The sequence below is a fragment of the Penicillium mononematosum genome (genome assembly GCF_028829835.1).
Source record: "Penicillium mononematosum strain IBT 11891 chromosome Unknown utg000003l:1.0-8172316.0:1.0-8177699.0, whole genome shotgun sequence".
NCBI classification, from domain to species: domain Eukaryota; kingdom Fungi; phylum Ascomycota; class Eurotiomycetes; order Eurotiales; family Aspergillaceae; genus Penicillium; species Penicillium mononematosum.
Window position 1 is genome coordinate 7,739,968 of NW_026643273.1, and position 12,362 is coordinate 7,752,329.

General features: G+C 49.5%; 7 protein-coding genes across 7 annotated transcripts; 3 read left to right on the forward strand and 4 right to left on the reverse strand.

Moving 5' to 3' along the window:
• Positions 1-1,735: 1,735 nt before the first annotated feature.
• Positions 1,736-2,155, reverse strand: N7519_007957 (uncharacterized protein; the record flags this gene model as incomplete). Its single annotated transcript, XM_057294733.1, has 1 exon — positions 1,736-2,155. One exon carries the CDS (start codon positions 2,153-2,155, stop codon positions 1,736-1,738), a length of 420 nt encoding a protein of 139 aa, XP_057149544.1.
• Positions 2,156-4,551: 2,396 nt separating this feature from the next.
• On the forward strand, positions 4,552-4,971 carry N7519_007958 (uncharacterized protein; the record flags this gene model as incomplete). The annotated part of the gene is made up of 1 exon (XM_057294734.1): positions 4,552-4,971. The coding sequence occupies one exon, from the start codon at positions 4,552-4,554 to the stop codon at positions 4,969-4,971; it is 420 nt and encodes a 139-aa protein (XP_057149545.1).
• Positions 4,972-5,624: 653 nt separating this feature from the next.
• Positions 5,625-7,648, reverse strand: N7519_007959 (oxidative DNA demethylase; the record flags this gene model as incomplete). The annotated part of the gene is given in 3 exon segments (XM_057294735.1): positions 5,625-6,103; positions 6,121-7,424; positions 7,485-7,648. The coding sequence occupies 3 exon segments, from the start codon at positions 7,646-7,648 to the stop codon at positions 5,625-5,627; spliced, it is 1,947 nt and encodes a 648-aa protein (XP_057149546.1).
• A 538-nt stretch (positions 7,649-8,186) lies between these two features.
• N7519_007960 (uncharacterized protein) lies at positions 8,187-8,957 on the forward strand (the record flags this gene model as incomplete). Its single annotated transcript, XM_057294736.1, has 1 exon — positions 8,187-8,957. One exon carries the CDS (start codon positions 8,187-8,189, stop codon positions 8,955-8,957), a length of 771 nt encoding a protein of 256 aa, XP_057149547.1.
• Positions 8,958-9,564: 607 nt separating this feature from the next.
• Positions 9,565-10,164, reverse strand: N7519_007961 (DUF4291 domain-containing protein; the record flags this gene model as incomplete). The annotated part of the gene is made up of 1 exon (XM_057294737.1): positions 9,565-10,164. One exon carries the CDS (start codon positions 10,162-10,164, stop codon positions 9,565-9,567), a length of 600 nt encoding a protein of 199 aa, XP_057149548.1.
• A 1,152-nt stretch (positions 10,165-11,316) lies between these two features.
• Positions 11,317-11,549, forward strand: N7519_007962 (uncharacterized protein; the record flags this gene model as incomplete). Its single annotated transcript, XM_057294738.1, has 2 exons — positions 11,317-11,406; positions 11,460-11,549. The coding sequence occupies 2 exons, from the start codon at positions 11,317-11,319 to the stop codon at positions 11,547-11,549; spliced, it is 180 nt and encodes a 59-aa protein (XP_057149549.1).
• An 86-nt stretch (positions 11,550-11,635) lies between these two features.
• On the reverse strand, positions 11,636-12,097 carry N7519_007963 (uncharacterized protein; the record flags this gene model as incomplete). Its single annotated transcript, XM_057294739.1, has 2 exons — positions 11,636-11,881; positions 11,981-12,097. The coding sequence occupies 2 exons, from the start codon at positions 12,095-12,097 to the stop codon at positions 11,636-11,638; spliced, it is 363 nt and encodes a 120-aa protein (XP_057149550.1).
• Positions 12,098-12,362: the final 265 nt, after the last annotated feature.

Here is a 12,362-nt window from a genome sequence, read left to right on the forward strand (position 1 = left end):
AGTCTATGGGCTTTTTGGGAAGTTTATTTGAGACATGGGGAATTTACCTATTTTATAGGTACCCAAAGGGATAGTCTGCAATCGCGATACGTTGCCCAGGCTTTTGGGATGTATCGATTTTATTTCAAGTCCGTTTGATCGGGTGTTCGTCCAGAAATAGATCTAGTCCGTTTGTAACATGTAAATCCATACTCCATATAAATTACAGACTAAAAAACGAAAAAAAACAAATAACTCGGCCCAACCGGTCTAAGCCGACACCGCCACAACTGTGGCTGCACTAACACGTCGTTCCCTACCCACATGCACTGCGCAACCTCCAAGGCTATAAGCCATTATTTAGGCAGCACAGATTCAATACAATAAACCTATGCATGTCAAGTACCACTGTCCATCATCTTCCCCTTCCAGCATGCCACATGGCATCGTTGCCTTGCAGAATGTCTCGAAGATCGCCACCCGATCTACGGCACATTCCTCGATCCTCTGACACGGTAGCACTTCTCCATACTTGAGAAAAGGACAGCTTATCCGGGACTCCAAGCTCAATTTTTGCCAGGTCTCCCAGGAAAAACGGTCCTGAGTACCACTCTACCTCTACAACGTTGTACACCCTCGCCTAATCTCGATCAAGGGATGGATCACTAGTTGTCGAGCTTTGAGTTCACTATGTCAATAGTGCGTGGCTCATGCGAATGCCTCCTTTCCCCATGGCTCATGGCTCACCCATGGCAAACCCCCATGCTCTCCCACCCATCTGCCCGGAGCCATCATGGCAACACCGTGGCCCTTGCCCATTCCTGCCTCCACGCCATTTTGGTCGTGGTCATGGGCCATGCCTTGCTGCCCTTTCCCAATAGTCTGTCTTGACACACGGGTCGTACCGTCCAGGGATGTCAGTACTTTTCTCTGTTTGCTCTTTCCTTTTTCCTTTTTTCCTCTTGCCTCTTCCAAATTCCCAATCCAGCTCCTATTCCCTCGCATGGCAATATCCCCCTCGTGCAAATAATGGACTGGACTATAGATCCCTTTGAATAATGTCTCCACAGTCTCCGGAAAAGGTATCCAGCTATCCAGCAGGGACTCCGATCCCGTGCCTCTATGCATCTGCACTACTACTTATTACTTATACATATGTATACCACGTACAGAGTATTGCACATACCTGCCTATGTGCATATGTACGGATTACGGATTATGGATTACTAGACAGAGTACTCCGTACCTCCCAACTCAAACTCCTGCCCTGCCGACGATCCTCGCACCGGCCCCCGTTCCCCGAAGCTGGGGAGCGCACAGCCAAAGCTTGAGGTTACATACAGACAAGGTTGGAGATCATACCGGGATTTACAACTAGAATGTGAGCACAGATGCAATATTCATTTCTCGTCCAAGATATCCTCTGAGATCAGAAACCCGTTCTTGTCCTCCCGTGACTTCCAGCGTGTCCCCCCAACCACCTCCGTAGCACAACTATTTCGTACCCACCTGGACACTACAACATACGTATTGTTAGCTACCCCACTGAAACAATATTGACGCTCGGATTTGCCATGTTGTTTCTAGTGCCACCCGTGGCTGAAATAACACCAAAACTCCCCACTGTCTTCATACCTGGTTCCGTCCAATATCGGCCAACCTCGTCCGGTTCGTATAAACGCCCTCTCCCTCCCTCTTCTCTCCTTACACATGACCCCACCACTGTCCACTCAAAGCTTCCAGATAACATAAACTCTCAAGCTTGGCTCCCACAACTCCGAACAACCGTCCTCCTCCCCAAACTCTTATTCCGCAGCCCGAGATTCCTTGCCTCAGCTTCAATATCATCCACACTGCGAGTGAGCATAATATATCCCTCGTCATCGAGCGCAAAGAGAGCTTCCTTAAGCCAAACCCGGCACGTGATTCTCTCGCGGAATCGGACCGAGTCGACGATCGGGACTTGGTGAAGACGTTCGAGAAAATGCGCGTGCAGGATCGGGTCCAACTCTCCTATCTTGAGAGCCCCAGTTGGACACTGGTGTAGATACAGGCGCCAGTGGAATGTGTAGCTCTTGTCGCCGCGGTCAGAGACGAGGATGTAGAGGCCGTTTGTTTCGAAGGTAAGATTTGGTGTGTCTATGTCCGACTGGTGAGTGTCATGTGCTGTCGACATATCTGAATCTATAGAAGTCGTGTGTTACTCTAGTGGGAGTGATGGTTATGATGGGAAGACCTCACACCATGGCTTATGTGTGTTTTTTTGGCCTGGTCGCTTTCTCATTGTCTTGACGCTTAATTTATATCCAGCGCTTAATCCGAGTAGTTCATTAGTTTGGTCTGTTTCTCCCGTTTCAGTTAAGGTCTAGAGCGTTAATTAGGAAGTTGAACACATCCTACAGCCTGGAATGGTAATATGGATCAACTAACGAACTAAAGGAACTAAAACACAATCCTGTTGAAAGACTCGTAGTTCCAAAAATTAATGCCTCAGGCTCTCAGGTGTCGATGGATCCATCGCCCCTCTTTGGGCCACTTTCCCCCAACCTCGGCCCATCCCGTCGAACTGAAGTTCGTCAAACGAGAATAGAGACAACATTCAGGAGTGACGCGGTGATCTAGCCTGTTTCCACCAGCTCGCCACTGACCACTCGATCTACAACATAGTGAAACCCTCCGGACGAACCCACTAATCTGAAATATGCTGCTTGCAACTCTGTATATCTGCTATTATAGGAAAGGATCCACGACACGCCCCAACGGTCACCCAGCACAAGCCTGCAAATCAGAACTCGATCGAAGGATTTTGCCTTCGATGTAACTGTCAATCGAAGGCGAGGCTCCTGCTGCCTCAGCTAACCAGCAAATCACAACACCCAAAATCGAGAATTGCAACGCTCCACGCACGCTGTTTATTGCTGGATCAGAAGCCTCCGCGTACCTATCCAACCATGTCTGATGATCCTACCATTGGTACTCAGTGCCATCGTCCCCGATCACCAGGTATGATTGGTAGATCATTCCACGATCTCCCTCTCCTTGGAATCATCGTGGCAAACCCCCTTGCCTGCCAAAAGCCCCACTGGACATGTATCCTGTTCTCGGTCTTGGTTTAGGTGTTGTCGCGTGTCGACGTCAAAGCCCTGTAGGAAGGGGCAAACTCAATACGTAGCCCTGGTGGAGTAATTGTTCCCAGACATGTCTTGTCTTGCAGCTCGAGAATTCCACGGGGAATCGGCGCTGCTTCCTAGGTTACCTCCTTACTGGGTAAATAGATGTTCTGCGCCATGTGTGTCTCCCTGTGGAGGTATGGAGTAACTACTACATGCATGAATCGTGCATGTGCGCTACGACATCATGGATGAGATCCTCCATTGTACTCATTTTGTGTTTTTGGTTTACATGTTTTTGGTGAATCCCCGCATTGGCTGGATGAGGTATGTTTTTGTTTTTCCAGATCCGAAATCATTACTGGAATAGTCTTTAATAGTCCTTAATTAATATCCAATTATTCCTTGCTATGTCTCAGGTTACTTCGCACCCCGAGGTCCGTCCATTTTATAACGGAGTTACTTGCCATTTTGGAAATAGGCAAGATAATAATATAGTAGAAGAGACTACTCCGTATAGTTAACCTTAACTACTAGATAGGTCTGTGGTCAAGTATACATGGTTAATCTACTTTTGTTACTAAGTAATTAATAAAATTGGTTCGAGTTTCACTATAGCCCAGAAAATATATAGTTTGAACACGACTATTGAAATGCCACCGTCACCACCAAGCAAAGTCGATTTGAAAATTATGCCTTCAACTCGTTAAGCTCTCGTACAACACGCTGAGTACTCTGTAGCATCTTCTCTGTCTTCCCAAAACGAGTCTAAGCGCACCTGCCAATACCGGCGCCTTTGACCGTCGACTGTAACAACTGTATAGAAGTCTCTCACCATAATGTCTGCCGATTCAGTTACGCTCTTCTCCAGAGTATCGAAAGAGTCAGTCGCAGCAGTTGTATACTCGTCAGAAGATTCATGATATTTTTGCTGTTTTTCAACTCTCACAGCGCTTGCGCAGAAATATTTCCTCGTCTATGCGATCTGAGTATTGTTTTCGCAATATCTGTACCACTGAAACTAGATTTTGGGTACAGTTTATGTTATCTCGACTGGCTGCTTGGATATGTTGCGATCTACAGTTCCTTTTGGCCCCCGACGGCTAGCGTGCCTGCGTGCATTTGATCCCTGTCGTAGAACGGCACGATGGCACGCTGATGCTCTGAATAGCCAATGAAGAAGCCCTTGAGACCAGAATGAACGTAATTCTGCCATCGGAAACGCGCTAACTCGGAGAGAATTTGAGGAGCGCGAGGATAATTGGAATAGTGAGGACATCTGCAGGGCCTCGGGAGAAGTAACATGGAGTGATAGTGGATGTCTACTCCACATGTCGATGCACTACACAGTCAAAACTTGATTTCAATGATTTCAATAATTTCAATAATTTCAACTCTCCTTAAACAACCCTAGCACCACCTGGCTACTCAATCTATAGTTCCACCACTATCCTCCCTCGTAATGCCTGACCAACCGATCCCACTCCCCGACATGTCAAGTGTCCAACACCCAGCGAATGTGTATTACTTCCGCCCCTACAGTTTCTACTGGCCCGCGGTCTTCATCTTCGTTGGCGCGTTTGGTTGTTCCGGCCTGACTGGGACCGTGGACACTCACATCAGTATCCTCCTCTGGACCATCTACATAATCTGCTTTCTTATTATCCTTTTGATCGACCCTCTATGCATTTTCGAACAGAAACAAATTGATGAAAATGGGTGTCCTTTTACTGTACGCCGCCCGCTGGTCGGGTTCCGCTCCTGTGAGCAGGTCGTACCTCTAGAAGTCCTTGAGAGGGGGCCCTATCGTGTAGAGGACGACGAATACCAGCCTCGTCTTCATGATGGATATCGCTACGGGCCCGCATTCTGGCGCATCTAGATTATATACAATCGGCATTGGTGGTCGCGGTGTGAGGGGTCCTCGATCTCTTCGCTTCGGTGCTGACCTTCTGGTGCCATTGAGCGTTGTTCTGGGATAGCTGCTTCTTCTTAACTTTGTGTATCTCGTGTGTTGGGCCTGTTGGCCACCGCTGTCCCAGCCTGCGGCTCGATTTATGTCACATCAATACGTATTGGATTACTACTGAAAGAGAGAGGCTCTATTTCAGGTAAACAACCACTATATGATCCTGGATAATCTAGTTGGCACCTACCGCGCCAATGTAACCACTGGTGCTAATATATGTCACCAAGACATGGTCCTGCAGTAGCCTTTCAACCAGTTGAACACGTTGAATTAAGCTATTGGATGCTAGTATTCCCGCTATTATCTGTTTCGAATCTGATTCGAGCTAAAAAAGCCTACGATTGTGGTGATCGAGAATCTTTCTAGTATTTTCAACATCTATATGACTATTTATTCAGGCGAGAATCATCACCTAAACATACAATGCTCCTAATATAATCTGCAAACGAGAAGTAATATATCATCAAGTCAATTCGAGTCGTACATGCGCCATATATAATATCTACAATATTTTTTTCCGAAACTCTATGCACGGGCATGCATATAAGCTGCCACACGTTTATCATTTACTCTTCATCCTCATCTTCACCCTCATCCCCATCTTCTTCGTCTTCATCATTTTCCTCAAACTCAACACCAATCTCACCAGTGATATCCCACCGATCACCCTTAGCCGCAGCACTGACATACTTGACGAACTTGAGAGTACCGCTATCCCGCAGCACAATGCTGAGCCGGTTCCATCCTGCTTGCGTGCTGAACAGAATACCATCGTCCTCGTCCGCATCCGCAGACCGGTAGATAGCCGGATCGGCCTTGGCCTTCTTCCGACCCAGGACTTGGTCGGCGTTCTCGGCATCCTCCTCGTCATCTTCTTCATCCTCATCACCAGCCATGTAGATCTCGTATCCGCCCAGCGCAGGACCTTCCACAGCCTCATCATTTGTCTTCTCCTTCGGCTTGGATTCCTTGGCAGACGAGCCATTGGTTTCTTCATCCTCGTTCTCTTCCTCATCATCCTCCTCTTCTTCCTGCTTCTCCCACCCTGGGCTCGGGTAAGACAGAGCGAGAACTCAAGACGAGGCTCCTCGCCCTCATACGCACTAGCAAGAGTATAGTCCGCACCGCGACGGAAGCGTCTCGCAAGCAAATTGTGGCTCGTGAGGTGATCCACACCAGTAATAAGTCCAAGCCACTTCCGGAAAGGCTGTGACGGGAACAGCACGTTCAACAACTCCTGAATCGGGTTCTCGGTATCCTTCTCACCAGAAGGATGCTGGTATAGATACCGATGCTTGTGAGGAGGACGAGCAACCGTCCACCCGCGCTGCGCCTGGATCTCATCCGCAGAAGCAGGGAGAGCCTGTCTCTCCTGCTCCTCGATGTATGCGCTCACGCGCGATCCAAACTTATCACTCAGGAACCGCTCCAGGCTGAGCGAGGACTCAGCCGAGAACGCATCCGACATCTCCTCGGCGATATCGGGCGTCAGGTACGAAGGGGCAATGTACTGAAGCAGGAAGGCTAGGTCGCTCTCGGTGAACTCATCTTCGGTCTGCTCTTCCACTTTGCCCTTGCCCTTGCCTTCGACTTCGGGCTCCTCCCAGGATACCGGCTTCGGCTGTGGCAGGTCGTAGATATCGCCGCGGCCCTGCAGCTGCGCCAGACTGCTGCGCTCGGCGAGCTTCTCTTCCAGTCCTTCCTCGTAGCCGTCTTCGCCTTCTTGCGGGATGTGGAACCAGCCGCTGATCGCCATGCGTACGCGCTTCTTTGTCTTGTCCTCATCGTCGCGTGGGTGGTACACTTCCTCGACATCGTGGAAGCTCTCGCCCGGTTGCACGGTGAAGAAGCTCAGCTGGTTGAAGGCGGGAGGGATGGAGAGGCTGTAGTCCGGGCTGGGGATCTTGACATCCTCGCCTTTGGCATCCTTCTTGGTTGTTGTCGGGTACAGGCGCAGGGCACCGCCCCACTCGGCTTGCCAGGGTGTATCTGGGTCGGTCAGGTAGAGAATGTAGCTGAGGCGGCGGCTGCCAATGACATCGTCATGGCACAGAAGGTGGCAACCCTCGGTGTAGACGTTGATAGCCATGTCTGTCTTTTGCCCGCTCAGCTTGCCGGAGCCAGTCACGGAGGACAGGTACTCGCGGAAGCGGGCTGAGTACATCGCGTCGCGCAGCTTCAGTACTGACGGCAGTTTCGAGAGGGAGGAGTCATCCAATCCGTCGAGGTTTGCGAGATCGCCAGACTGGAAGATCTTGTAGATGTCTGTTTCCTTCTCGGTGAAGGACACTTGGGTTTCGATCTCATCGCGGACGGAGCGGAGGAGATTAGGCTCGATCAGAGGGTGAATGACGCCGTGAAGGTAGCTACAGATTCAGAAATGTTAGTCCTTGTCATTGGACTATTTCCCTGTGTATAATACATACGGGGATGACTTGGCGTATTCAGCGGTGTACTTCTCCTGCTCCGCGGTGTCGAATAGGCCGTCGCGGAAGCGGGCGGCGGCCTCCTCGCTGGAGAGAGCCCGTTTCTTGGACTGGGGCATGGAATTGCCATCGAGAGAGGCCCTTGCGTCAGTCTTGCGCTTCATTTTTGAGGTTTGTAGAGGAATGAGAGCTTCAACAGCGAGTGGTCTGATGTTTCATAGATTTTTCCGGGCGGTGAGAGCGCATGATGAGGCGGTCAACTGTGTTTGTGTTGCCTCAGCAGCTTTAAGATGGAAGATCACAGTTAACTTCTAAGGTTAAGTCTATCGGATGCATATCTTACATACATAGTTTAAATGTAGTCTAAAACTTTTAATATTGTGTTTCGAATACCTGTCTTCTAGGGTGGCTGGTCTTCGTATATGAGTGGCGCATAGCCGACACGCTCATTCCTGTCTGATGGCAAACTTAGTTCCTGCACGTCTTTTCTTTATCTTTGCGATCTGAAATAGCAAAAGTTCCTTCATAACAGCCACAGTCTTTGTTTTGATCTTCGAAGCCATCACACATGTGATTGCGGCAAATCCAGGCACCGCTGTCGTCATAACCCGCATATTCCGCCTTATCACCGAAAAGACCTCGATTGTTCCCCCCACTTAGCCCCGACTTGCTTGATCCTCTTCAACTCCGTCGCATCTCATCATGCAGCAACAAGGGGCTGAAACCCCAACAGATCAGCCGGGAACTCCGCCTCGCCCGCCTTATTCCCCGGTGACGCCCGTGTTTGCTCATCTCGCGCCAGTCGCCTCCAACGAGCCCTCAATCGTACCGCCACCTGCATCTCCCTCTCCAACCTCACACCTCCCTCCACATACATATGGCAACTATTCACAACCACCTCCTCCGCCCAATCCACCCGTCTTCAAGTCACAGCCGCCACCTGTCCCTATCTCCGAGAGCGAGAATCCGGATGCCATCGCGCTCCGTTCCGCCATCTCAATCCTGCAAATGCAGAAGCAGCAAAGTTTGCGCGACATCCAGGCATTGGATCGCATGAAAGAAGCTGCCGCTGCTGATCCAGAGGGGTTTGCGCACGAGCTGGCGGCGGGTCGGTTGAAGACCGAGGACCGGGGTGCTGTGATCCAGTTCTCCGAGGATGATGCGAGGGACGACGAAGAGGATGAAGAAGGTTCAAAACGAACGAATCCAGATGGCTCATCGGCTTCGAATTTCGGCCATATCCCCGTTCCACAGAATATTGTCCGCATGCCCCCGATCAACTGGGCCAAGTATCAGGTTGTTGGAGAACCGCTGGATCGCATGCACGAGGAGCAATTACATCGACCAAGCTCTGGGGAGCCGAGACGACAGCGCGCGCCGGAGCATGTGTTGGCGTCGCCGTATCGGCCGTTGGTAGATCAGTTGGACGGACCGCCGAAACTCGGCCGTCCCAGCAAGGCGAAAAAGACTTGAGCCCGCAAAGTGGCTTTTATGATTATGGGATTATGGACTTTTACGAAGTTATGTACTTTAAACTCACGAACAGAACTGGATTTGCATTTTCATGACTGTCTAGTATGATGTCTTGGGTTGGCGCTGTGTTTTGGGCGCTTCACTGATTAAAAGACGGAGAAAGGAAAGATACCTCATATACCCATGCCTTCCAAGTTCTAAACTTGTTGTGACTCATCTTTGTCCACCAGTGGCTGTGAACCGAGAATTTCCTTTTTAGACCGCAGAGTGCTTGTATCAAAAATGTCAATATGCAGTAAACTCTGCCACGCGTACCAGATACGTCTTGACTTTGGATGTCCCAATTTCTTCATCGTTCAAAGGTTCATGTGGTTCAAAGATTCATCTACTCTTCCAAATTAATCCTGAAGGACCCAGATAGATTTTCAACATGCTCCAGGCTAAATTATTAGATATTATGCAAGATATCAGTCCAACTGCCTGCCAAAGACTCCACTACAAAAGAAGACCGTGCCATTATATATAACAAGTTTGATTCTTATAATGTACTACAAGGAAGGCCCTGGGTTCCAGTTCGTTACATAAACACAGAGAGAACAATCGTGACTTATTTCATCCTGAGATGCTCCTGCAAATCCTCAGGTAAAACATACGGCGTCTCTTCAGGCAGATAACTCCTAGCAGCATCAACATCCCCATCCTTAAGATATCCATCAATCTGCCTCATAGTATCAGTCACATCAGCAATTGAAACAATCCACTCATCAACATATCTCCTAACAGCCTCCCCACTCAACCCAATCTGGATACTCCGATAATCCAAAGGCCGAAGTGAAAGATCCCGCTCGGGATCCCACTGGACGCGAACTGGACTGGCACGTAATTCCTTTTGCCATTCCTCCTGGCTTGTCTCCTCGCTAGGCGTATAGTGACTCAAACAGCAATGCCGCAATGCCCATTCGAATCCCTCGCGGGTAATCTCTATTGCTAGGACACGTTCCTGTAGGGGTTTTGTTGCCCAGCCTGATCGGTATGCCATCCATAAGAATGAGGGTTTGATCCATGTCATTCTATGTCGTGAGAATGGTGGGACAAACGTTTGGGCTTTGAGTGCTGGGTCGGCTATCTCAGGGGAATAGGCTTGGTACACGGTGATTGTACTTGGTGTCTGTTTGGCTCTAATGACCTTGTAGGTAGTTGAGGTCATTGTTGGATGGTGGACAAGTGTGGATGTTCGTGTTGGAGATGAATACAAAATATTGATGTGTGGGGAAGAGGAATTGTGTGTGATATAGCGAGATCTTGCAGTAAGCGTGTGAAACGGGACTTTGACTTTGAAAAGTCTATAGAAATATCGTTCCTTTTGAACAGATCAACGTGTCAGCCTCATAATATTGACTCACAAGTTGAAGTCCACCACGCCAAACCCAATCGGGACTCCGCGATGCAGAATACATCGTGTTCGGCTTATCACGAAGAACACCTAACCTTCGAAGTCAGCTTGCTCATCATTCATAGTACTTGCTTGACCAAACTGCCAAAATACCCGTTTAGAGTAGTCATCAGGACAAACAATCGATAGTTTGCAATACTTTGACAAAGGGCTTGATCTGCCTAGCTTCAACAGCCACAGAGCGATGCTGCGCGAGACCCCTTTCCTTCGAAAATACCATGTATTTCCAAGATATCGTAGCCTGATTTGGAACTGTCTAATGCTGATTTTGTGCATAGAAACTACCAGGATGCTTCCAAAATTGCCGAGCGGGTCTTTGATCGGCATTACCCACATGGCAACTACAAAAGTCAAGCAGGGCTGGCATAAACACCAAAGACCACTGGCCACATGGGCAGCTTTGTACAAGGTCTACATGAACAAGGGCCTCTTACGTACATTACACGAACGAGCCCTTACTTTGTCTAAGAGGATCTACAAACTGATCACGAATGACTTCGAATTGTGATGCTATTACCAGCAGTCTGCAAAAGACCAAAGGAAATCGCGCCCTTGAGCCACTCCACAAAGAGAAATATGTAAAGATAAACGCACGACCGTACGCCCTAGAAGAGTTTCCACTAGTTGGGCGGCTAGGGAAACTGGTCGGCCGGATTTGTGGGGGTTGCGGACGGCCCGTTGTTAGAGGAGGATGGGGCAGCGCGGGGAGATCTCTGGCGCGGGACCGGGCTTGGGGCTTTCCCGCTGCCGATTGCCGCTTTAGGTCGTTGAGGGGAGAAGAACCTGGTACATTGCCAAAATTGGGCCATAAAGGCAAGATAGTCGCCTTGACGATTCTTTCTTCTCTTCCTACTTCTATGGTTAGCGTCCTCGTAATATTGCAAACAAGTTAGTCGATCAGATATGATGGGAAATGATGGGCATCAATGGGCGTTGATGACAATTGACGCCCAGTCCTCAGCAAGGGGCTCTCTCACCATATCGGCGAGGAAAAACGTGGGATAGGAATTGCAGGATGTTACTGCGATTGCGTAAGTATGTTAGAATAGGTGTTGGTGGTGCTTGACCCGGATTTCGCTGCCAAGGAAGCGGATATGATAGATGGTCTATCTGAGGCTAAGGATATCGCCGCTGGTTGATCCCCGCGGCATTTTGGTGCTCGGTATCACAACCCCTGCCCCTAAGGACGATTTCTTATTATCCTGTCGGTTCCTCCTATCCCCTGCTAGTAGCGCACATGCCCCTCCTGGACATACTTCATGTTCGTCTCGACGTCGGGAGAATCCGAGATCTCGGTTTGCTCGAAGAAGGCCGCATCAATGGCCCTGTCGGACTTTGGCTTCTTAGCAACAACAGCATCGACGAGATGCTGCGCATTCTCCCTGACCCATTCCTGCGGCGAGTTCGTCGGGCCTGCATTCTGAACAACATTATTGCCAGCCGCGCGAAGAGGCATCTGGTCCTGGTGGACCTAGGTTACCGAGGTCAGTAAAGGAAAAGAGGAGCATGACCTGCAATAGGTAGTTTACTTGGGAGCACCAGATGGAGTAGCGGTCTTTGAGGTCAAGACGCTCTTGCCGAGAGGAAGCTCGGGACTGGTAGTGGCCGGGGCGGTGGTCACTGCGTGTTCACCACGCTGCTGGTTGTACAAGACTTTAAGGTCCTTAGACCGTTGAAGGGCCAACATCTCGGAGGGTAGGGCATCGTGATGTTTGTCCCTCTTTGTAAGTGGTGGTGAGATGACGTGATAATGTTAGCTGAGATCGATCAGGGTGAAGATGGGTGAAGGTGAAGATGGGTGAAGGTGAAGATGGGTGAAGATGGGTGAAGGTGAGGATAGGTGAAGGTGAAGGTGCGCGAAGGGAAAAATGAAAGGAAGAAAAGGAAGAACTGATTCGGATAGGAGAAGTAGATGGACGCTCAGTCTAAGTGAGAGACCGAAGGCGTTTGCT